This window comes from Hemitrygon akajei, chromosome 1 (assembly GCF_048418815.1).
Source record: "Hemitrygon akajei chromosome 1, sHemAka1.3, whole genome shotgun sequence".
In the NCBI taxonomy this organism is placed as follows: Eukaryota; Metazoa; Chordata; class Chondrichthyes; order Myliobatiformes; family Dasyatidae; genus Hemitrygon; species Hemitrygon akajei.
Genome location: NC_133124.1, coordinates 163,884,618 through 163,905,876, shown reverse-complemented (window position 1 = coordinate 163,905,876; position 21,259 = coordinate 163,884,618). Strand labels below are relative to the sequence as shown.

The window sequence follows — 21,259 nt, the reverse complement described above, 5'->3', positions numbered from 1 at the left end:
CTAAAACTAGAGGTCTCAGAATGAGGAGTTAGAAGCTCAGGAGGGAGAGTTCCTTAACCCCGTCCTCCCTTCAGTGTAATAGAGCGCTCCTCAACAGCCTTCCGTCCTCCCTTCCGAGTAATAGAGCGCTCCTCAACAGCCTTCCATCCTCCCTTCCGTGTAATAGAGCGCTCCTCAACAGCCTTCAGTCCTCCCTTCAGTGTAATAGAGCGCTCCTCAACAGCCTTCAGTCCTCCCTTCCGTGTAATAGAGCGCTCCTCAACAGCCTTCAGTCCTCCCTTCAGTGTAATAGAGCGCTCCTCAACAGCCTTCAGTCCTCCCTTCCGTGTAATAGAGCGCTCTTCAACAGCCTTCAGTCCTCCCTTCAGTGTAATAGAGCGCTCCTCAACAGCCTTCAGTCCTCACTTCAGTGTAATAGAGCGCTCTTCAACAGCCTTCCTTCCTCCCTTCCGAGTAATAGAGCGCTCTTCAACAGCCTTCAGTCCTCCCTTCCGTGTAATAGAGCGCTCTTCAACAGCCTTCAGTCCTCCCTTCAGTGTAATAGAGCGCTCCTCAACAGCCTTCAGTCCTCACTTCAGTGTAATAGAGAGCTCTTCAACAGCCTTCCTTCCTCCCTTCCGAGTAATAGAGCGCTCTTCAACAGACTTCCGTCCTCCCTTCCGTGTAATAGAGCGCTCTTCAACAGCCTTCCGTCCTCCCTTCGGAGTAATAGAGCGCTCCTCAACAGCCTTCCATCCTCCCTTCCGAGTAATAGAGCGCTCCTCAACAGACCTCCGTCCTCTCTTCCGTGTAATAGAGCGCTCTTCAACAGCCTTCCGTCCTCCCTTCAGTGTAATAGAGCGCTCTTCAACAGCCTTCCATCGTCCCTTCCGAGTAATAGAGCGCTCCTCAACAGCCTTCCATCCTCGCTTCCAAGTAATAGAGCGTTCTTCAACAGACTTTCGTCCTCCCTTCCGTGTAATAGAGCGCTCTTCAACAGCCTTCCATCCTCACTTCCGAGTAATAGAGCGCTCTTCAACAGCCTTCCGTCCTCACTTCCGAGTAATAGAGCGCTCCTCAACAGCCTTCTGTCCTCCCTTCAGTGTAATAGAGCGCTCTTCAACAGCCTTCCGTCATCCCTTCAGTGTAATAGAGCCACTTCAACAGCCTTCCGTCCTCCCTTCGGTGTAATAGAGCGCTCTTCAACAGCCTTCCGTCCTCCCTTCAGTGTAATAGAGCGCTTTTCAACAGCCTTCCGTCCTCACTTCCGAGTAAAAGAGCACTCTTCAACAGCCTTCCGTCCTCACTTCCGAGTAATAGAGCGCTCTTCAACAGCCTTCCGTCCTCCCTTCAGTGTAATAGAGCGCTCTTCAACAGCCTTCCGTCCTCCCTTCAGTGTAATAGAGCGCTCTTCAACAGCCTTCCGTCCTCCCTTCAGTGTAATAGTGCGCTCCTCAACATCCTTCCGTCCTCACTTCCGAGTAATAGAGCACTCTTCAACAGCCTTCCGTCCTCCCTTCAGTGTAATAGAGCGCTCTTCAACAGCCTTCCGTCCTCCCTTCCGTGTAATAAAGCGCTCTTCAACAGCCTTCCGTCCTCCCTTCAGTGTAATAGAGCGCTCCTCAACAGCCTTCCGTCATCCCCTCCCGTTCAATGCAGCACCTGACCAGTTATCAATGGCTCCTGCTATCTTGTGTTAAATACTGAGAATCGACTCCTACTGCACACTGCCATACTGGGCTGAAGTTGCTAATGGGTCTGTCCGGTTCCTGCCCAGCACTGAGCAAATTTCAAAAGACGAGGTTTATTTTTTTTTTATCATGATCTCTCGTGGAGCTCCTAGTGAGCTCACATGGAACCCTGGGATTCTGCCGAACCCCGGCCGAGAAATCGTACCGTGCACCCATCACCGTCTCCACTTCTTTAAACCCCTACATTCCTCCCCATCTCTGTGATGCCAACATCCCTCTCTATGCCCATGACTCCCTAAACCCCTTCCCGTCTCTGTGACCCCATTCACCCTTCTTTCTCTGACACCTCCAAGAAAACACTCTATGTTCCCTCGCACTCATCCACTGCACTGGACTCTCGAGGAGGGGCCTCTAGCTCTCGTCCTCTCTATGCCCACCCTCTCTATGTCCATGGGGACAGCAGGTAAGATTTGTGGTGAATCCGGCCCTGACATCCTGTTCAGCATGCCGCACTGTACTGTACACTTTTTCTTTTCTTTTCAAATCTTTTTATTAATTTTTAAGAAAAACATAAGTAAAATATAAGTACAAAACATTTGAGAGTACATAATTAATAGATTAATTAACAATCAGATATGTATTAATCAATACATAAAGTCGCCCAAACTCATAGTATTAATGTATAGGAATTAAGAAAAAAAGAAAAAGGAGAAAAAGAACCCCCCCCTCAAAAAAACTAAAAGAATTTAAAAAAAACAACTAATAAAAAAAAACTAACCAACATGGGCAATTGCATAATGTTAAATACATACAGTAGTGCCGATAACTCCGAACCTCCATCCACACAATTCAGGATAGTAACAATAAGGTTCAGGATCAGACCATTTAATTCATATGAAAATGTTGATGTACACTTTTTAAGAAAGGCCATGTCTCTTTCCATCTATCCCCCTCCCTTCCAAACCCCTTACCTCCCCCAACTCACAGCCTCCAGGGCTTCCCAGGAACCACCCTCCGAACTGCAGACTAAATGGGAGGAGGTCGTGGAGAAGGTGTGGAGCCTCGCCAGTGAAGTCTACCATTCTACTGAGGCGATCCTGTCCGACACTCAGCTCGAGAGTCAGTTCCGGTGAGAGTGCAGCCTTGTGGGAGGGGCAGTGAGAAGGGAGTATGGTGGGAGGGGCGATGAGGATGGGGCACTGGGGGAGCGACGGTGAGGAGTGTGCTGTGGATCAGACAATGAGGGAGTGCTGTGGGGGCAGTGAGGGGGGCGATGAGGGAACCCTCTGGGGCGGCACGGTAAAGTGGGAGCGCTGTGCTTCTTTTCTCTTCACCCACCCACTCGCCCTCCCTTCCTCTCTGTACTTAATCCCCTTCCCCATCTCTCTCCACCCCAACATGGCCCTCACCCTTTCCCCCACCTCTCAACGATCCTCACGCTCTCCTCTTCGCCACTGCAGGGAGCTGATCACTGAGTGCCTCACCCAGCTGAACGCCACCACTGAAGACTTGCGCTCCCGCCTGGGACCCAGATCGGAAGAGTTCCGCTTGGACATGGAGCAGCTGCAGGAGCGTCTGGAGAGGGACCTGAGCGCACTGCAGAGCAAGGTCCAGGTGTACCAGCACGAGGGTCATCTCCTGGCCGAGCAGGGCCTCAGCGACACCCGCCGCATGCTGGGCATCTACCTGCGCAAGTACCGCAAGCGGCTGACCCGCGAACAGGAAGAGATCCACCGCAAGTTCCAGGAGTACCAGGAGCTTCTGGAGAGCCAGGGCCAGCGGGTGGCCGATGGGTTGCACCAGGCGCTGGAGCCCCTGGCCACAGAAACTGCCAACCGGCTGCAGGAGAAGCTGGAGTCCCTGCGCCAGGGCTTCCAGGAGAAGCTGGCAGAGGTACAGCGGCAGGCGCAGAGCCTGCAGGAGCGGGCTGGCCAGGATGCCCAGAGCCTGCGCAGCGCCCTGGAGGAAGGAATGGCCTCTCTCCGCAGCTGGTTCCAGACCGAGGCTGAAAATCTGACCAGCCGCTTCCAGGGTCTGTTTGATGGTCTAAGGGAGCAGCCAGCTGAGGAGGAGGTCAACTGAAGGCCAGACTGGGTCTGGTGCCCACCCTCATCGTTACCACCTTCCCCAGGTCTCTGCCACAGCCCTTCCTGAGCCTCCCATCCCCTCTGTCCCTCCCTATGGGGTCTCACTTCCCCCGCCATCTCAGCCTCACCCTAATTTTCAACCCCCCCCCACTTCTCCAGCCCCCTTCTCAGTTTCCCACACCCTTCAACCTCTGCTGCAATGACAATGACTTCTGTCGATTCCTCCCCTCTCTGACCCGGATGCCTCGGTTTGGATGGAGTGAACTCGGTCGGGGTGCTTGTTATCCCCACTAACTGCCTCACTGACTAACAAATAAATATTCATTCAACTCTGCTGTGTTTGCCTTTTGTATCAAAACTGGCTCGGTGTGCTGGGAGGGGAATGGTAGTAGGCAGGATGGGGGTGGAGGGTGCACAGGTGGGGAAGAGCCTGCCTGAGTCTAACCTGTGGATTGCCCCCACTCCCCCCGAGTTGTCTCTGGTCCCTTCACTCCCAATTACTTCACGTCTCAGCAGTTGCCACTCTGGGAGGGGGCGGTGAAGTGGGAGCACTATGGAGAAGTGGTGAGGAGTAAGCAGTGGAGGTTTTGTGAAGACGAAGCACTGTGGGGGGTCTATGAGGAGGCAGAGTCAGCTTTAATATCACTGACATTTGTAGTGAAATTTGTTGTCTTTGTGGCAGCACTAAAATGCGATACTTACTAATAGTATGTGGATTATATGTTTATATTCAGAGTCAGTTTATTGTCATTTAGAAACCACAAATGCAATGCAGTTAAAAAATGAGACAACGTTCCTCCAGAATGATATCACAAAAGCATATGACAAAACAGACTACACCAGAAAATCCACATAACATTTGGCAATCCCCAATCCAGAGTCTGGAGAGGCTGCTGCGTATTAATATCGCGCTACCATCTTAGCGCGTTCCCCGGAAAGGAGCTCCAATCCCACCAGACAAAACAAGACCAAAAACTAAAGCTACAAGACCTGCACAAAACCACATAGTTACAACGGTGCAAACAATAGCATAACTGATTTAAAAAAACGCCATGGGCACAGTAAAAATAGTCCAAAAATGTTAAAGGACTATAAGTTCAAAATAAATTATATTTGTTAAATTAAATGAGTAATAAATAAAAAATGTAATGAGGTACTGTTCATAGATTCAGAAATCACATGGTGGGAGGAAGAAAGACGCTGAATCATCGATTGTGTGCCTTCGGGCTTCTGCACCTCCTCCCTGATGGTAGCAATGAGAACAAGGCATGACCTGGGTGATTGGAGGTCTTTAATGATGGATGCTGCCTTTTTGAGGCATCATTCCTTGAAGACGTCCTGGTGCTCATGATGGAGCTAAGTTTACAACTTCCTGCAGTTTCTTTCAATCCCATGTAGCAGCACCGCGCCCCCTCCCTCACCTTACCGGGCGGTGATACCATATACTTTCAAATGAGACCCAGTCTGTTGGAGACAAAGCTTCCATAGACACAATTGGAGAGGGTGGCTCTTCGCCTGGGGCTCAAACACCTCACCCAACATCACTCCAAACTCGGTTGAGATCAGAGGGGGATTTCTCCCAGTGGGATCTTATGTGTGTAAATTTTAAGGCACCAAGATGAAAGAGCTGATTGTGGACTTCAGGAAAGGTAAGACGATGGAACACATACCAATCCTCAGAGAGGGATCAGAAGTGGAGAGAGTGAGCAGTTTCAGGTTCCTGTGTGTCAAGATCTCTGAGGATCTAACCTGGTCCCAACAGATCAATGTAGTTTAATGAAGACAGTGTCAGTACACTAGGAGTTTGAAGAGATTTGGCATGTCAACAAATACACTCAAAAACTTCTATAGATGTACTGTGGAGAGCATTCTGACAGGCTGCATCACTGACTGGTATGGAGGGGCTACTGTACATGACCGAAAGTAACTGCAGAAGGTTGTAAATCTAGTCAGCTCCATCTTGGGTACTAGCCCACAAAGTACCCAGGACATCTTCAAGGAGCGGTGTCTCAGAAAGGCAGCATCCATCCTCCAGCACCCAGGACATGTCCTTTTCTCACTGTTATAATCAGGTAGGTGCTACAGAAGCCTGAAGGCACACACTCGGTGATTAAGGAACAGCTTCTTCCCCTCTGTCATCTGATTCCTAAATGGACAGTGAACCCTTGGACACTACCTCACTTTTTTAAAATATGCAGTATTCCTGTTTTTGTATGTTTTTAAAAATCTATTCAATATATGTATATTGTAATTGATTTATTTATTATTTTTATTTTGTTTATTTTTTTCTCTGCTAGATTATGCATTGCATGGAACTGCAGCTGCTAAGTTAACAAATTTCACATCACATAATAAAGCTGATTCTGGGATCACAGCAATTTATGGAGATGGGCACTACGTTAATGCAGAAGGCTGTAGCTCTGACACATTGTCTTTCCAAGTCTGTTCGCATTGGAGACGCTGGCATCTCTGTACCTTGGGACAAACATGGGAGTGGTGCGGAGTGATGGTTATCCCTACCTAGTCGTATTCCATTGGGAATAGAGGCGGGCAGGGAAGGAGATAGTGACTGAGTGAATGGTAGGAGAGAGATAGGCAGAAGAGGTGAGGGAGACTAAAAGAACGAGAAGGGTGGCAGCAGGGAAAGAAAGACTGAAATGACATACAGGGGGAGAGTGTGAATGTGAAAGAAAGAAAAAGAGAGAGGGAGTGGGGAGAAAATGCAGAGAAGTACCCCTACAGAAACAGGACACATTGGACCTGTTGAAGCTGGGTGCTCACAGCCCTCCCTGTCCCGTCACCCGTGTCAGTTAACCTGTCGGTATAGGTTGGGGGTGGGAGAGCAGCTTCTGTTGTCACAATCAGGAATTCCTCAATCCAGTGCTCCTGCACTTCCTGTTCCCACACCAGCACCATCTCCAGGGACCTCAGCCCCCCGATTCATCCGTGCAGTGTGCATCTTTCCTCACCGAGACGTGTTCCTTCACTCTGATTCCCCAGGGGAGAGGGTTCTCAGTATGTCCTGCACATTCTGGTCTCCCTCCCAGAGGAAGGACAGACTCACCACAGATTGAGGGCTGGGGGGGGGGGGGTCTGAAGGGTCCCCTGATCAATTCCTGGGATAGGATAGGTTAGGGAACACTTGTTCCGTGTGGAGAGATTGGGCAGAATGGAGTGGAACTCCATGAAGTTTTGGGAGAAAGGAATGGGGTTTCCCTGAGACACCATCAACTAGGGAGAGGGGTAGCCCCCTGGCCACTGACACTAAAACCAGAGGTCTCAGAATGAGGAGTTAGAAGCTCAGGAGGGAGAGTTCCTTCACCCCGTCCTCCCTTCAGTGTAATAGAGCCCTCCTCAACAGCCTTCTGTCCTCACTTCCGTGTAATAGAGCGCTCCTCAACAGCCTTCCGTCCTCCCTTCAGTGTAACAGAGCGCTCCTCAACAGCCTTCCGTCCTCCCTTCCGAGTAATAGAGCGCTCTTCAACAGCCTTCCATCCTCCCTTCCGAGTAATAGAGCGCTCTTCAACAGCCTTCCATCCTCCCTTCCGAGTAATAGAGCGCTCCTCAACAGCCTTCCGTCCTCCCTTCCGAGTAATAGAGCGCTCTTCAACAGCCTTCCATCCTCCCTTCCGAGTAATAGAGCGCTCTTCAACAGCCTTCCCTCCTCCCTTCCGTGTAATAGAGCGCTCCTCAACAGCCTTCCCTCCTCCCTTCCGAGTAATAGAGCGCTCCTCAACAGCCTTCCGTCCTCCCTTCCGAGTAATAGAGCGCTCTTCAACAGCCTTCCATCCTCCCTTCCGAGTAATAGAGCGCTCCTCAACAGCCTTCCGTCCTCCCTTCCGAGTAATAGAGCGCTCTTCAACAGCCTTCCATCCTCCCTTCCGAGTAATAGAGCGCTCTTCAACAGCCTTCCCTCCTCACTTCCGTGTAATAGAGCGCTCTTCAACAGCCTTCCCTCCTCCCTTCCGTGTAATAGAGCGCTCTTCAACAGCCTTCCGTCCTCCCTTCCGTGTAATAGAGCGCTCTTCAACAGCCTTCCTTCCTCGCTTCAGTGTAATAGAGCGCTCCTCAACAGCCTTCCATCCTCCCGTCAGTGTAATAGAGCGCTCTTCAACAGCCTTCCGTCCTCCCTTCCGTGTAATAGAGCGCTCCTCAACAGCCTTCCGTCCTCCCTTCAGTGTAATAGAGTGCTCCTGAACAGCCTTCTGTCCTCACTTCCGTGTAATAGAGCGCTCCTCAACAGCCTTCCGTCCTCCCTTCCGTATAATAGAGCGCTCCTCAACAGCCTTCCGTCCTCCCTTCAGTGTAATAGAGCGCTCCTCAACAGCCTTCCGTCCTCCCTTCCGTGTAATAGAGCGCTCCTCAACAGCCTTCCGTCCTCTCTTCAGTGTAATAGAGCTCTCCTCATCAGAATTCTGTCCTCCCCTCCCGTTCAATGCAGCACCTGACCAGTTATCAATGGCTCCTGCTATCTTGTGTTCAATACTGAGAATTGACTCCTACTGCACACTGCCATACTGGGCTGAAGTTGCTAATGGGTCTGTCCAGTTCCTGCCCAGCACTGAGCAAATTTCAAAAGACGAGGTTTATTTTTTTTTATCATGATCTCTCGTGGAGCTCCTAGTGAGCTCACATGGAACCCTGGGATTCTGCCGAACCCCGGCCGAGAAATCGTACCGTGCACCCATCACCGTCTCCACTTCTTTAAACCCCTACATTCTTCCCCATCTCTGTGATTCCCATGACTCCCTAAACCCCTTCCCGTCTCTGTGACCCCATACACCCTTCTTTCTCTGACACCTCCAAGAAAACACTCAATGTTCCCTCGCACTCATCCACTGCACTGGACTCTCGAGGAGGGGCCTCTAGCTCTCGCCCTCACTATGCCCACAGGCTCTGATGCTTGGGGTGTATTGCGGGGGGCAGTCCCCCCATGGTGGGGGACAGCATGTAAGATTTGGGGTAACTCCGGCCCTGACATCCTGTTCAGAATGCCGCAGTGTACTGTACCCTTTTTAAGAAAGGCCATGTCTCTTTCCATCTATCCCCCTCCCTTACCTCCCCCAACTCACAGCCTCCAGGGCTTCCCAGGAACCACCCTCCGAACTGCAGACTAAATGGGAGGAGGTCGTGGAGAAGGTGTGGAGCCTCGCCAGTCAAGTCTACCATTCTACTGAGGCGATCCTGTCCGACACTCAGCTCGAGAGTCAGTTCCGGTGAGAGTGCAGCCTGGTGGGAGGGGCAGTGAGGAGGGAGTACGGTGGGAGGGGCGGTGAGGATGGAGCGCTGTGGGAGGGGCGGTGAGAAGGGAGTACGGTGGGAGGGGCGGTGAGGATGGGGCACTGGGGGAGGGATGGTGGGGAGGGGCGGTGAGAGTGCAGCCTGGTGGGAGGGGCGGTGAGGATGTGGCACTGGGGCAGGGGCGGTGAGGAGGGAGTACGGTGGGAGGGGCGGTGAGGATGGGGCACTGTGGAATGGGCGGTGAGGAGAGAGTACGGTGGGAGGGACGGTGAGGAGGGAGTACGGTGGGAGGGGCGTTGAGGAGGGGGCGCCGTGGGAGGGGTGGTGAGGAGGGAGTACGGTGGGAGGGGCAGTGAGGAGGGGGCGCCGTGGGAGGGGCGGTGATGAGCGGGCACTGTGGGAGGGGCGGTGAGGAGGGAGTACGGTGGGAGGGGCGGTGAGGATGGGGCACTGGGGGAGGGATGGTGAGGTGGGTGCTGTGGGACAGACAATGAGGGAGTGCTGTGGGGGGCAGTGAGGGGGGCGATGAGGGAACCCTGAGGGGCGGCTCGGTAAAGTGGGAGCGCTGTGCTTTTCTCTTCACCCACCCCCTGGCCCTACCTTCCTCTCTGTACTTCATCCCCTTCCCCATCTCTCTCCACCCCAACCTGGCCCTCACCCTTTCCCCCACCTCTCAACGATCCTCACGCTCTCCTCTTCGCCACTGCAGGGAGCTGATCACTGAGTGCCTCACCCAGCTGAACGCCACCGCTGAAGACCTGCGCTCCCGCCTGGGACCCAGATCGGAAGAGTTCCGCTTGGACATGGAGCAGCTGCAGGAACGTCTGGAGAGGGACCTGAGCGCACTGCAGAGCAAGGTCCAGGTGTACCAGCACGAGGGTCATCTCCTGGCCGAGCAGGGCCTCAGCGACACCCGCCGTATGCTGGGCATCTACCTGCGCAAGTACCGCAAGCGGCTGACCCGCGAACAGGAAGAGATCCACCGCAAGTTCCAGGAGTACCAGGAGCTTCTGGAGAGCCAGGGCCAGCGGGTGGCCGATGGGTTGCACCAGGCGCTGGAGCCCGTGGCCACAGAAACTGCCAACCGGCTGCAGGAGAAGCTGGAGTCCCTGCGCCAGGGCTTCCAGGAGAAGCTGGCAGAGGTACAGCGGCAGGCGCAGAGCCTGCAGGAGCGGGCAGGCCAGGACGCCCAGAGCCTGCGCAGCGCCCTGAAGGAAGGAATGGCCTCTCTCCGCAGCTGGTTCCAGACCGAGGCTGAAAATCTGACCAGCCGCTTCCAGGGTCTGTTTGATGGTCTAAGGGAGCAGCCAGCTGAGGAGGAGGTCAACTGAAGGCCAGACTTCGTCTGGTGCCCACCCTCATCGTTACCACCTTCCCCAGGTCTCTGCCACAGCCCTTCCTGAGCCTCCCATCCCCTCTGTCCCTCCCTATGGGGTCTCACTTCCCCCTCCATCTCAGCCTCACCCTAATTTTCAACCACCCCCCCCCACTTCTCCAGCCCCCTTCTCAGTTTCCCACACCCTTCAACCTCTGCTGCAATGACAATGACTTCTGTCGATTCCTCCCCTCTCTGACCCGGATGCCTCGGTTTGGATGGAGTGAACTCGGTCGGGGTGCTTGTTATCCCCACTAACTGCCTCACTGACTAACAAATAAATATTCATTCAACTCTGCTGTGTTTGCCTTTTGTATCAAAACTGGCTCGGTGTGCTGGGAGGGGAATGGTAGTAGGCAGGATGGGGGTGGAGGGTGCACAGGTGGGGAAGAGCCTGCCTGAGTCTAACCTGTGGATTGCCCCCACTCCCCCCGAGTTGTCTCTGGTCCCTTCCCTCCCAATAACTTCACGTCTCAGCAGTTGCCACTCTGGGAGGGGGCGGTGAAGTGGGAGCACTATGGAGAAGTGGTGAGGAGTAAGCTGTGGAGGTTTTTTGAAGACGAAGCACTGTGGGGGGTCTATGAGGAGGCAGAGTCAGCTTTAATATCACTGACATTTGTAGTGAAATTTGTTGTCTTTGTGGCAGCACTAAAATGCGATACTTACTGGATTATGTGTTTATATTCAGAGTCAGTTTATTGTCATTTAGAAACCACAAATGCAATGCAGTTAAAAAATGAGACAACGTTCCTCCAGAATGATATCACAAAAGCATATGACAAAACAGACTACACCAGAAAATCCACTTAACGTTTGGCAATCCCCAATCCAGAGTCTGGAGAGGCTGCTGCGTCTTAATATCGCGCTACCATCTTATCGCGTTCCCCGGAAAGGAGCTCCAATCCCACCAGACAAAACAAGACCAAAAACTAAAGCTACAAGACCTGCACAAAACCACATAGTTACAACAGTGCAAACAATAGCATAACTGATTTAAAAAAACACCATGGGCACAGTAAAAATAGTCCAAAAATGTTAAAGGACTATAAATTCAAAATAAATTATATTTGTTAAATTAAATAAGTAATAAATAAAAAATGTAATGAGGTACTGTTCATAGATTCAGAAATCACATGGTGGGAGGAAGAAAGACGCTGAATCATCGATTGTGTGCCTTCGGGCTTCTGCACCTCCTCCCTGATGGTAGCAATGAGAACAAGGCATGACCTGGGTGATTGGAGGTCTTTAATGATGGATGCTGCCTTTTTGAGGCATCATTCCTTGAAGACGTCCTGGTGCTCATGATGGAGCTAAGTTTACAACTTCCTGCAGTTTCTTTCAATCCCATGTAGCAGCACCGCCCCCCCCCCCCTCCCTCACCTTACCGGGCGGTGATACCATATACTTTCAAATGAGACCCAGTCTGTTGGAGACAAAGCTTCCATAGACACAATTGGAGAGGGTGGCTCTTCGCCTGGGGCTCAAACACCTCACCCAACATCACTCCAAACTCGGTTGAGATCAGAGGGGGATTTCTCCCAGTGGGATCTTATGTGTGTAAATTTTAAGGCACCAAGATGAAAGAGCTGATTGTGGACTTCAGGAAAGGTAAGACGATGGAACACATACCAATCCTCAGAGAGGGATCAGAAGTGGAGAGAGTGAACAGTTTCAGGTTCCTGTGTGTCAAGATCTCTGAGGATCTAACCTGGTCCCAACAGATCGATGTAGTTTAATGAAGACAGTGTCAGTACATTAGGAGTTTGAAGAGATTTGGCATGTCAACAAATACACTCAAAAACTTCTATAGATGTACTGTGGAGAGCATTCTGACAGGCTGCATCACTGACTGGTATGGAGGGGCTACTGTACATGACCGAAAGTAACTGCAGAAGGTTGTAAATCTAGTCAGCTCCATCTTGGGTACTAGCCCACAAAGTACCCAGGGCATCTTCAAGGAACGGTGTCTCAGAAAGGCAGCATCCATCCTCCAGCACCCAGGACATGTCCTTTTCTCACTGTTACAATCAGGTAGGAGGTACAGAAGCCTGAAGGCACACACTCGGTGATTAAGGAACAGCTTCTTCCCCTCTGTCATCTGATTCCTAAATGGACAGTGAACCCTTGCACACTACCTCACTTTTTTAAAATATGCAGTATTCCTGTTTTTGTATGTTTTTAAAAATCTATTCAATATATGTATATTGTAATTGATTTATTTATTATTTTTATTTTGTTTATTTTTTTCTCTCTCTGCTAGATTATGCATTGCATGGAACTGCAGCTGCTAAGTTAACAAATTTCACATCACATAATAAACCTGGTTCTGGGATCACAGCAATTTAGGTGTGGATGGAGATGGGCACTACGTTAATGCAGAAGGCTGCAGCTCTGACACATTGTCTTTCCAAGTCTGTTCGCATTGGAGACGCTGGCATCTCTGTACCTTGGGACAAACATGGGAGTGGTGCGGAGTGATGGTTATCCCTACCTAGTCGTATTCCATTGGGAATAGAGGCAGGCAGGGAAGGAGATAGTGACTGAGTGAATGGTAAGAGAGAGATAGGCAGAAGAGGTGAGGGAGACTAAAAGAAAGAGAAGGGCGGCAGGAGGGAAAGAAAGTCTGAAATGACATACAGGGGGAGAGTGTGAATGTGAAAGAAAGAAAAAGAGAGAGGGAGTGGGGAGAAAATGCAGAGAAGTACCCCTACAGAAACAGGACACATTGGACCTGTTGAAGCTGGGTGCTCACAGCCCTCCCTGTCCCGTCACCCGTGTCAGTTAACCTGTCGGTATAGGTTGGGGGTGGGAGAGCAGCTTCTGTTGTCACAATCAGGAATTCCTCAATCCAGTGCTTCTGCACTTCCTGTTCCCACACCAGCACCATCTCCAGGGACCCCAGCCCCCCGATTCATCCGTGCAGTGTGCATCTTTCCTCACCGAGACGCGTTCCTTCACTCTGATTCCCCAGGGGAGAGGGTTCTCAGTATGTCCTGCACATTCTGGTCTCCCTCCCAGAGGAAGGACAGACTCACCACAGATTGAGGGCTGGGGGGGGGGGGGTGTCTGAAGGGTCCCCTGATCAATTCCTGGGATAGGATAGGTTAGGGAACACTTGTTCAGTGTGGAGAGATTGAGCAGACAGGAGTGGAACTCCATGAAGTTTTGGGAGAAAGGAATGGGGTTTCCCTGAGACACCATCAACTAGGGAGAGGGGTAGCCCCCTGGCCACTGACTCTAAAACCAGAGGTCTCAGAATGAGGAGTTAGAAGCTCAGGAGGGAGAGTTCCTTCACACCGTCCTCCCTTCAGTGTAATAGAGCGATCTTCATCAGCCTTCCATCCTCCCTTCAGTGTAATAGAACGCTCCTCAACAGCCTTCCGTCCTCCCTTCAGTGTAACAGAGCGCTCCTCAACAGCCTTCCATCCTCCCTTCAGTGTAATAGAGCGCTCCTCAACAGCCTTCCGTCCTCCCTTCCGAGTAATAGAGCGCTCCTCAACAGCCTTCCGTCCTCCCTTCCGAGTAATAGAGCGCTCTTCAACAGCCTTCCGTCCTCACTTCCGAGTAATAGAGCGCTCCTCAACAGCCTTCTGTCCTCCCTTCAGTGTAATAGAGCGCTCTTCAACAGCCTTCCGTCATCCCTTCAGTGTAATAGAGCCACTTCAACAGCCTTCCGTCCTCCCTTCGGTGTAATAGAGCGCTCTTCAACAGCCTTCCGTCCTCCCTTCAGTGTAATAGAGCGCTTTTCAACAGCCTTCCGTCCTCACTTCCGAGTAAAAGAGCACTCTTCAACAGCCTTCCGTCCTCACTTCCGAGTAATAGAGCGCTCTTCAACAGCCTTCCGTCCTCCCTTCAGTGTAATAGAGCGCTCTTCAACAGCCTTCCGTCCTCCCTTCAGTGTAATAGAGCGCTCTTCAACAGCCTTCCGTCCTCCCTTCAGTGTAATAGAGCGCTCCTCAACATCCTTCCGTCCTCACTTCCGAGTAATAGAGCACTCTTCAACAGCCTTCCGTCCTCCCTTCAGTGTAATAGAGCGCTCTTCAACAGCCTTCCGTCCTCCCTTCCGTGTAATAAAGCGCTCTTCAACAGCCTTCCGTCCTCCCTTCAGTGTAATAGAGCGCTCCTCAACAGCCTTCCGTCCTCCCCTCCCGTTCAATGCAGCACCTGACCAGTTATCAATGGCTCCTGCTATCTTGTGTTAAATACTGAGAATCGACTCCTACTGCACACTGCCATACTGGGCTGAAGTTGCTAATGGGTCTGTCCGGTTCCTGCCCAGCACTGAGCAAATTTCAAAAGACGAGGTTTATTTTTTTTTTATCATGATCTCTCGTGGAGCTCCTAGTGAGCTCACATGGAACCCTGGGATTCTGCCGAACCCCGGCCGAGAAATCGTACCGTGCACCCATCACCGTCTCCACTTCTTTAAACCCCTACATTCCTCCCCATCTCTGTGATGCCAACATCCCTCTCTATGCCCATGACTCCCTAAACCCCTTCCCGTCTCTGTGACCCCATTCACCCTTCTTTCTCTGACACCTCCAAGAAAACACTCTATGTTCCCTCGCACTCATCCACTGCACTGGACTCTCGAGGAGGGGCCTCTAGCTCTCGTCCTCTCTATGCCCACCCTCTCTATGTCCATGGGGACAGCAGGTAAGATTTGTGGTGAATCCGGCCCTGACATCCTGTTCAGCATGCCGCACTGTACTGTACACTTTTTCTTTTCTTTTCAAATCTTTTTATTAATTTTTAAGAAAAACATAAGTAAAATATAAGTACAAAACATTTGAGAGTACATAATTAATAGATTAATTAACAATCAGATATGTATTAATCAATACATAAAGTCGCCCAAACTCATAGTATTAATGTATAGGAATTAAGAAAAAAAGAAAAAGGAGAAAAAGAACCCCCCCCCTCAAAAAAACTAAAAGAATTTAAAAAAAACAACTAATAAAAAAAAACTAACCAACATGGGCAATTGCATAATGTTAAATACATACAGTAGTGCCGATAACTCCGAACCTCCATCCACACAATTCAGGATAGTAACAATAAGGTTCAGGATCAGACCATTTAATTCATATGAAAATGTTGATGTACACTTTTTAAGAAAGGCCATGTCTCTTTCCATCTATCCCCCTCCCTTCCAAACCCCTTACCTCCCCCAACTCACAGCCTCCAGGGCTTCCCAGGAACCACCCTCCGAACTGCAGACTAAATGGGAGGAGGTCGTGGAGAAGGTGTGGAGCCTCGCCAGTGAAGTCTACCATTCTACTGAGGCGATCCTGTCCGACACTCAGCTCGAGAGTCAGTTCCGGTGAGAGTGCAGCCTTGTGGGAGGGGCAGTGAGAAGGGAGTATGGTGGGAGGGGCGGTGAGGATGGGGCACTGGGGGAGCGACGGTGAGGAGTGTGCTGTGGATCAGACAATGAGGGAGTGCTGTGGGGGCAGTGAGGGGGGCGATGAGGGAACCCTCTGGGGCGGCACGGTAAAGTGGGAGCGCTGTGCTTCTTTTCTCTTCACCCACCCACTCGCCCTCCCTTCCTCTCTGTACTTCATCCCCTTCCCCATCTCTCTCCACCCCAACATGGTCCTCACCCTTTCCCCCACCTCTCAACGATCCTCACGCTCTCCTCTTCGCCACTGCAGGGAGCTGATCACTGAGTGCCTCACCCAGCTGAACGCCACCACTGAAGACTTGCGCTCCCGCCTGGGACCCAGATCGGAAGAGTTCCGCTTGGACATGGAGCAGCTGCAGGAGCGTCTGGAGAGGGACCTGAGCGCACTGCAGAGCAAGGTCCAGGTGTACCAGCACGAGGGTCATCTCCTGGCCGAGCAGGGCCTCAGCGACACCCGCCGCATGCTGGGCATCTACCTGCGCAAGTACCGCAAGCGGCTGACCCGCGAACAGGAAGAGATCCACCGCAAGTTCCAGGAGTACCAGGAGCTTCTGGAGAGCCAGGGCCAGCGGGTGGCCGATGGGTTGCACCAGGCGCTGGAGCCCCTGGCCACAGAAACTGCCAACCGGCTGCAGGAGAAGCTGGAGTCCCTGCGCCAGGGCTTCCAGGAGAAGCTGGCAGAGGTACAGCGGCAGGCGCAGAGCCTGCAGGAGCGGGCTGGCCAGGATGCCCAGAGCCTGCGCAGCGCCCTGGAGGAAGGAATGGCCTCTCTCCGCAGCTGGTTCCAGACCGAGGCTGAAAATCTGACCAGCCGCTTCCAGGGTCTGTTTGATGGTCTAAGGGAGCAGCCAGCTGAGGAGGAGGTCAACTGAAGGCCAGACTGGGTCTGGTGCCCACCCTCATCGTTACCACCTTCCCCAGGTCTCTGCCACAGCCCTTCCTGAGCCTCCCATCCCCTCTGTCCCTCCCTATGGGGTCTCACTTCCCCCGCCATCTCAGCCTCACCCTAATTTTCAACCCCCCCCCACTTCTCCAGCCTCCTTCTCAGTTTCCCACACCCTTAAACCTCTGCTGCAATGACAATGACTTCTGTCGATTCCTCCCCTCTCTGACCCGGATGCCTCGGTTTGGATGGAGTGAACTCGGTCGGGGTGCTTGTTATCCCCACTAACTGCCTCACTGACTAACAAATAAATATTCATTCAACTCTGCTGTGTTTGCCTTTTGTATCAAAACTGGCTCGGTGTGCTGGGAGGGGAATGGTAGTAGGCAGGATGGGGGTGGAGGGTGCACAGGTGGGGAAGAGCCTGCCTGAGTCTAACCTGTGGATTGCCCCCACTCCCCCCGAGTTGTCTCTGGTCCCTTCACTCCCAATTACTTCACGTCTCAGCAGTTGCCACTCTGGGAGGGGGCGGTGAAGTGGGAGCACTATGGAGAAGTGGTGAGGAATAAGCAGTGGAGGTTTTGTGAAGACGAAGCACTGTGGGGGGTCTATGAGGAGGCAGAGTCAGCTTTAATATCACTGACATTTGTAGTGAAATTTGTTGTCTTTGTGGCAGCACTAAAATGCGATACTTACTAATAGTATGTGGATTATATGTTTATATTCAGAGTCAGTTTATTGTCATTTAGAAACCACAAATGCAATGCAGTTAAAAAATGAGACAACGTTCCTCCAGAATGATATCACAAAAGCATATGACAAAACAGACTACACCAGAAAATCCACATAACATTTGGCAATCCCCAATCCAGAGTCTGGAGAGGCTGCTGCGTATTAATATCGCGCTACCATCTTAGCGCGTTCCCCGGAAAGGAGCTCCAAATCCACCAGACAAAACAAGACCAAAAACTAAAGCTACAAGACCTGCACAAAACCACATAGTTACAACGGTGCAAACAATAGCATAACTGATTTAAAAAAACGCCATGGGCACAGTAAAAATAGTCCAAAAATGTTAAAGGACTATAAGTTCAAAATAAATTATATTTGTTAAATTAAATGAGTAATAAATAAAAAATGTAATGAGGTACTGTTCATAGATTCAGAAATCACATGGTGGGAGGAAGAAAGACGCTGAATCATCGATTGTGTGCCTTCGGGCTTCTGCACCTCCTCCCTGATGGTAGCAATGAGAACAAGGCATGACCTGGGTGATTGGAGGTCTTTAATGATGGATGCTGCCTTTTTGAGGCATCATTCCTTGAAGACGTCCTGGTGCTCATGATGGAGCTAAGTTTACAACTTCCTGCAGTTTCTTTCAATCCCATGTAGCAGCACCGCGCCCCCTCCCTCACCTTACCGGGCGGTGATACCATATACTTTCAAATGAGACCCAGTCTGTTGGAGACAAAGCTTCCATAGACACAATTGGAGAGGGTGGCTCTTCGCCTAGGGCTCAAACACCTCACCCAACATCACTCCAAACTCGGTTGAGATCAGAGGGGGATTTCTCCCAGTGGGATCTTATGTGTGTAAATTTTAAGGCACCAAGATGAAAGAGCTGATTGTGGACTTCAGGAAAGGTAAGACGATGGAACACATACCAATCCTCAGAGAGGGATCAGAAGTGGAGAGAGTGAGCAGTTTCAGGTTCCTGTGTGTCAAGATCTCTGAGGATCTAACCTGGTCCCAACAGATCGATGTAGTTTAATGAAGACAGTGTCAGTACACTAGGAGTTTGAAGAGATTTGGCATGTCAACAAATACACTCAAAAACTTCTATAGATGTACTGTGGAGAGCATTCTGACAGGCTGCATCACTGACTGGTATGGAGGGGCTACTGTACATGACCGAAAGTAACTGCAGAAGGTTGTAAATCTAGTCAGCTCCATCTTGGGTACTAGCCCACAAAGTACCCAGGACATCTTCAAGGAGCGGTGTCTCAGAAAGGCAGCATCCATCCTCCAGCACCCAGGACATGTCCTTTTCTCACTGTTATAATCAGGTAGGTGCTACAGAAGCCTGAAGGCACACACTCGGTGATTAAGGAACAGCTTCTTCCCCTCTGTCATCTGATTCCTAAATGGACAGTGAACCCTTGGACACTACCTCACTTTTTTAAAATATGCAGTATTCCTGTTTTTGTATGTTTTTAAAAATCTATTCAATATATGTATATTGTAATTGATTTATTTATTATTTTTATTTTGTTTATTTTTTTCTCTGCTAGATTATGCATTGCATGGAACTGCAGCTGCTAAGTTAACAAATTTCACATCACATAATAAAGCTGATTCTGGGATCACAGCAATTTATGGAGATGGGCACTACGTTAATGCAGAAGGCTGTAGCTCTGACACATTGTCTTTCCAAGTCTGTTCGCATTGGAGACGCTGGCATCTCTGTACCTTGGGACAAACATGGGAGTGGTGCGGAGTGATGGTTATCCCTACCTAGTCGTATTCCATTGGGAATAGAGGCGGGCAGGGAAGGAGATAGTGACTGAGTGAATGGTAGGAGAGAGATAGGCAGAAGAGGTGAGGGAGACTAAAAGAACGAGAAGGGTGGCAGCAGGGAAAGAAAGACTGAAATGACATACAGGGGGAGAGTGTGAATGTGAAAGAAAGAAAAAGAGAGAGGGAGTGGGGAGAAAATGCAGAGAAGTACCCCTACAGAAACAGGACACATTGGACCTGTTGAAGCTGGGTGCTCACAGCCCTCCCTGTCCCGTCACCCGTGTCAGTTAACCTGTCGGTATAGGTTGGGGGTGGGAGAGCAGCTTCTGTTGTCACAATCAGGAATTCCTCAATCCAGTGCTCCTGCACTTCCTGTTCCCACACCAGCACCATCTCCAGGGACCTCAGCCCCCCGATTCATCCGTGCAGTGTGCATCTTTCCTCACCGAGACGTGTTCCTTCACTCTGATTCCCCAGGGGAGAGGGTTCTCAGTATGTCCTGCACATTCTGGTCTCCCTCCCAGAGGAAGGACAGACTCACCACAGATTGAGGGCTGGGGGGGGGGGTCTGAAGGGTCCCCTGATCAATTCCTGGGATAGGATAGGTTAGGGAACACTTGTTCCGTGTGGAGAGATTGGGCAGAATGGAGTGGAACTCCATGAAGTTTTGGGAGAAAGGAATGGGGTTTCCCTGAGACACCATCAACTAGGGAGAGGGGTAGCCCCCTGGCCACTGACACTAAAACCAGAGGTCTCAGAATGAGGAGTTAGAAGCTCAGGAGGGAGAGTTCCTTCACCCCGTCCTCCCTTCAGTGTAATAGAGCCCTCCTCAACAGCCTTCTGTCCTCACTTCCGTGTAATAGAGCGCTCCTCAACAGCCTTCCGTCCTCCCTTCAGTGTAACAGAGCGCTCCTCAACAGCCTTCCGTCCTCCCTTCCGAGTAATAGAGCGCTCTTCAACAGCCTTCCATCCTCCCTTCCGAGTAATAGAGCGCTCTTCAACAGCCTTCCATCCTCCCTTCCGAGTAATAGAGCGCTCCTCAACAGCCTTCCGTCCTCCCTTCCGAGTAATAGAGCGCTCTTCAACAGCCTTCCATCCTCCCTTCCGAGTAATAGAGCGCTCTTCAACAGCCTTCCCTCCTCCCTTCCGTGTAATAGAGCGCTCCTCAACAGCCTTCCCTCCTCCCTTCCGAGTAATAGAGCGCTCCTCAACAGCCTTCCGTCCTCCCTTCCGAGTAATAGAGCGCTCTTCAACAGCCTTCCATCCTCCCTTCCGAGTAATAGAGCGCTCCTCAACAGCCTTCCGTCCTCCCTTCCGAGTAATAGAGCGCTCTTCAACAGCCTTCCATCCTCCCTTCCGAGTAATAGAGCGCTCTTCAACAGCCTTCCCTCCTCCCTTCCGTGTAATAGAGCGCTCTTCAACAGCCTTCCCTCCTCCCTTCCGTGTAATAGAGCGCTCTTCAACAGCCTTCCGTCCTCCCTTCCGTGTAATAGAGCGCTCTTCAACAGCCTTCCTTCCTCGCTTCAGTGTAATAGAGCGCTCCTCAACAGCCTTCCATCCTCCCGTCAGTGTAATAGAGCGCTCTTCAACAGCCTTCCGTCCTCCCTTCCGTGTAATAGAGCGCTCCTCAACAGCCTTCCGTCCTCCCTTCAGTGTAATAGAGTGCTCCTGAACAGCCTTCTGTCCTCACTTCCGTGTAATAGAGCGCTCCTCAACAGCCTTCCGTCCTCCCTTCCGTATAATAGAGCGCTCCTCAACAGCCTTCCGTCCTCCCTTCAGTGTAATAGAGCGCTCCTCAACAGCCTTCCGTCCTCCCTTCCGTGTAATAGAGCGCTCCTCAACAGCCTTCCGTCCTCTCTTCAGTGTAATAGAGCTCTCCTCATCAGAATTCTGTCCTCCCCTCCCGTTCAATGCAGCACCTGACCAGTTATCAATGGCTCCTGCTATCTTGTGTTCAATACTGAGAATTGACTCCTACTGCACACTGCCATACTGGGCTGAAGTTGCTAATGGGTCTGTCCAGTTCCTGCCCAGCACTGAGCAAATTTCAAAAGACGAGGTTTATTTTTTTTTATCATGATC

General features: G+C 51.1%; 3 protein-coding genes across 3 annotated transcripts; all 3 read left to right on the top strand.

The window, feature by feature from the left end:
* Positions 1–2,584: 2,584 nt before the first annotated feature.
* On the top strand, positions 2,585–4,091 carry LOC140734999 (uncharacterized). The gene is made up of 2 exons (XM_073059841.1): positions 2,585–2,799; positions 3,131–4,091. Exons 1-2 carry the CDS (start codon positions 2,600–2,602, stop codon positions 3,750–3,752), a joined length of 822 nt encoding a protein of 273 aa, XP_072915942.1. The 5' UTR covers positions 2,585–2,599; the 3' UTR covers positions 3,753–4,091.
* A 1,579-nt stretch (positions 4,092–5,670) lies between these two features.
* LOC140725643 (uncharacterized) lies at positions 5,671–10,671 on the top strand. The gene is made up of 3 exons (XM_073041412.1): positions 5,671–5,680; positions 8,832–8,973; positions 9,708–10,671. The coding sequence occupies exons 1-3, from the start codon at positions 5,671–5,673 to the stop codon at positions 10,327–10,329; spliced, it is 774 nt and encodes a 257-aa protein (XP_072897513.1). The 3' UTR covers positions 10,330–10,671.
* Positions 10,672–15,481: 4,810 nt separating this feature from the next.
* On the top strand, positions 15,482–16,988 carry LOC140734941 (uncharacterized). Its single transcript, XM_073059708.1, has 2 exons — positions 15,482–15,696; positions 16,028–16,988. The coding sequence occupies exons 1-2, from the start codon at positions 15,497–15,499 to the stop codon at positions 16,647–16,649; spliced, it is 822 nt and encodes a 273-aa protein (XP_072915809.1). The 5' UTR covers positions 15,482–15,496; the 3' UTR covers positions 16,650–16,988.
* The last annotated feature ends 4,271 nt before the right edge of the window (positions 16,989–21,259 follow it).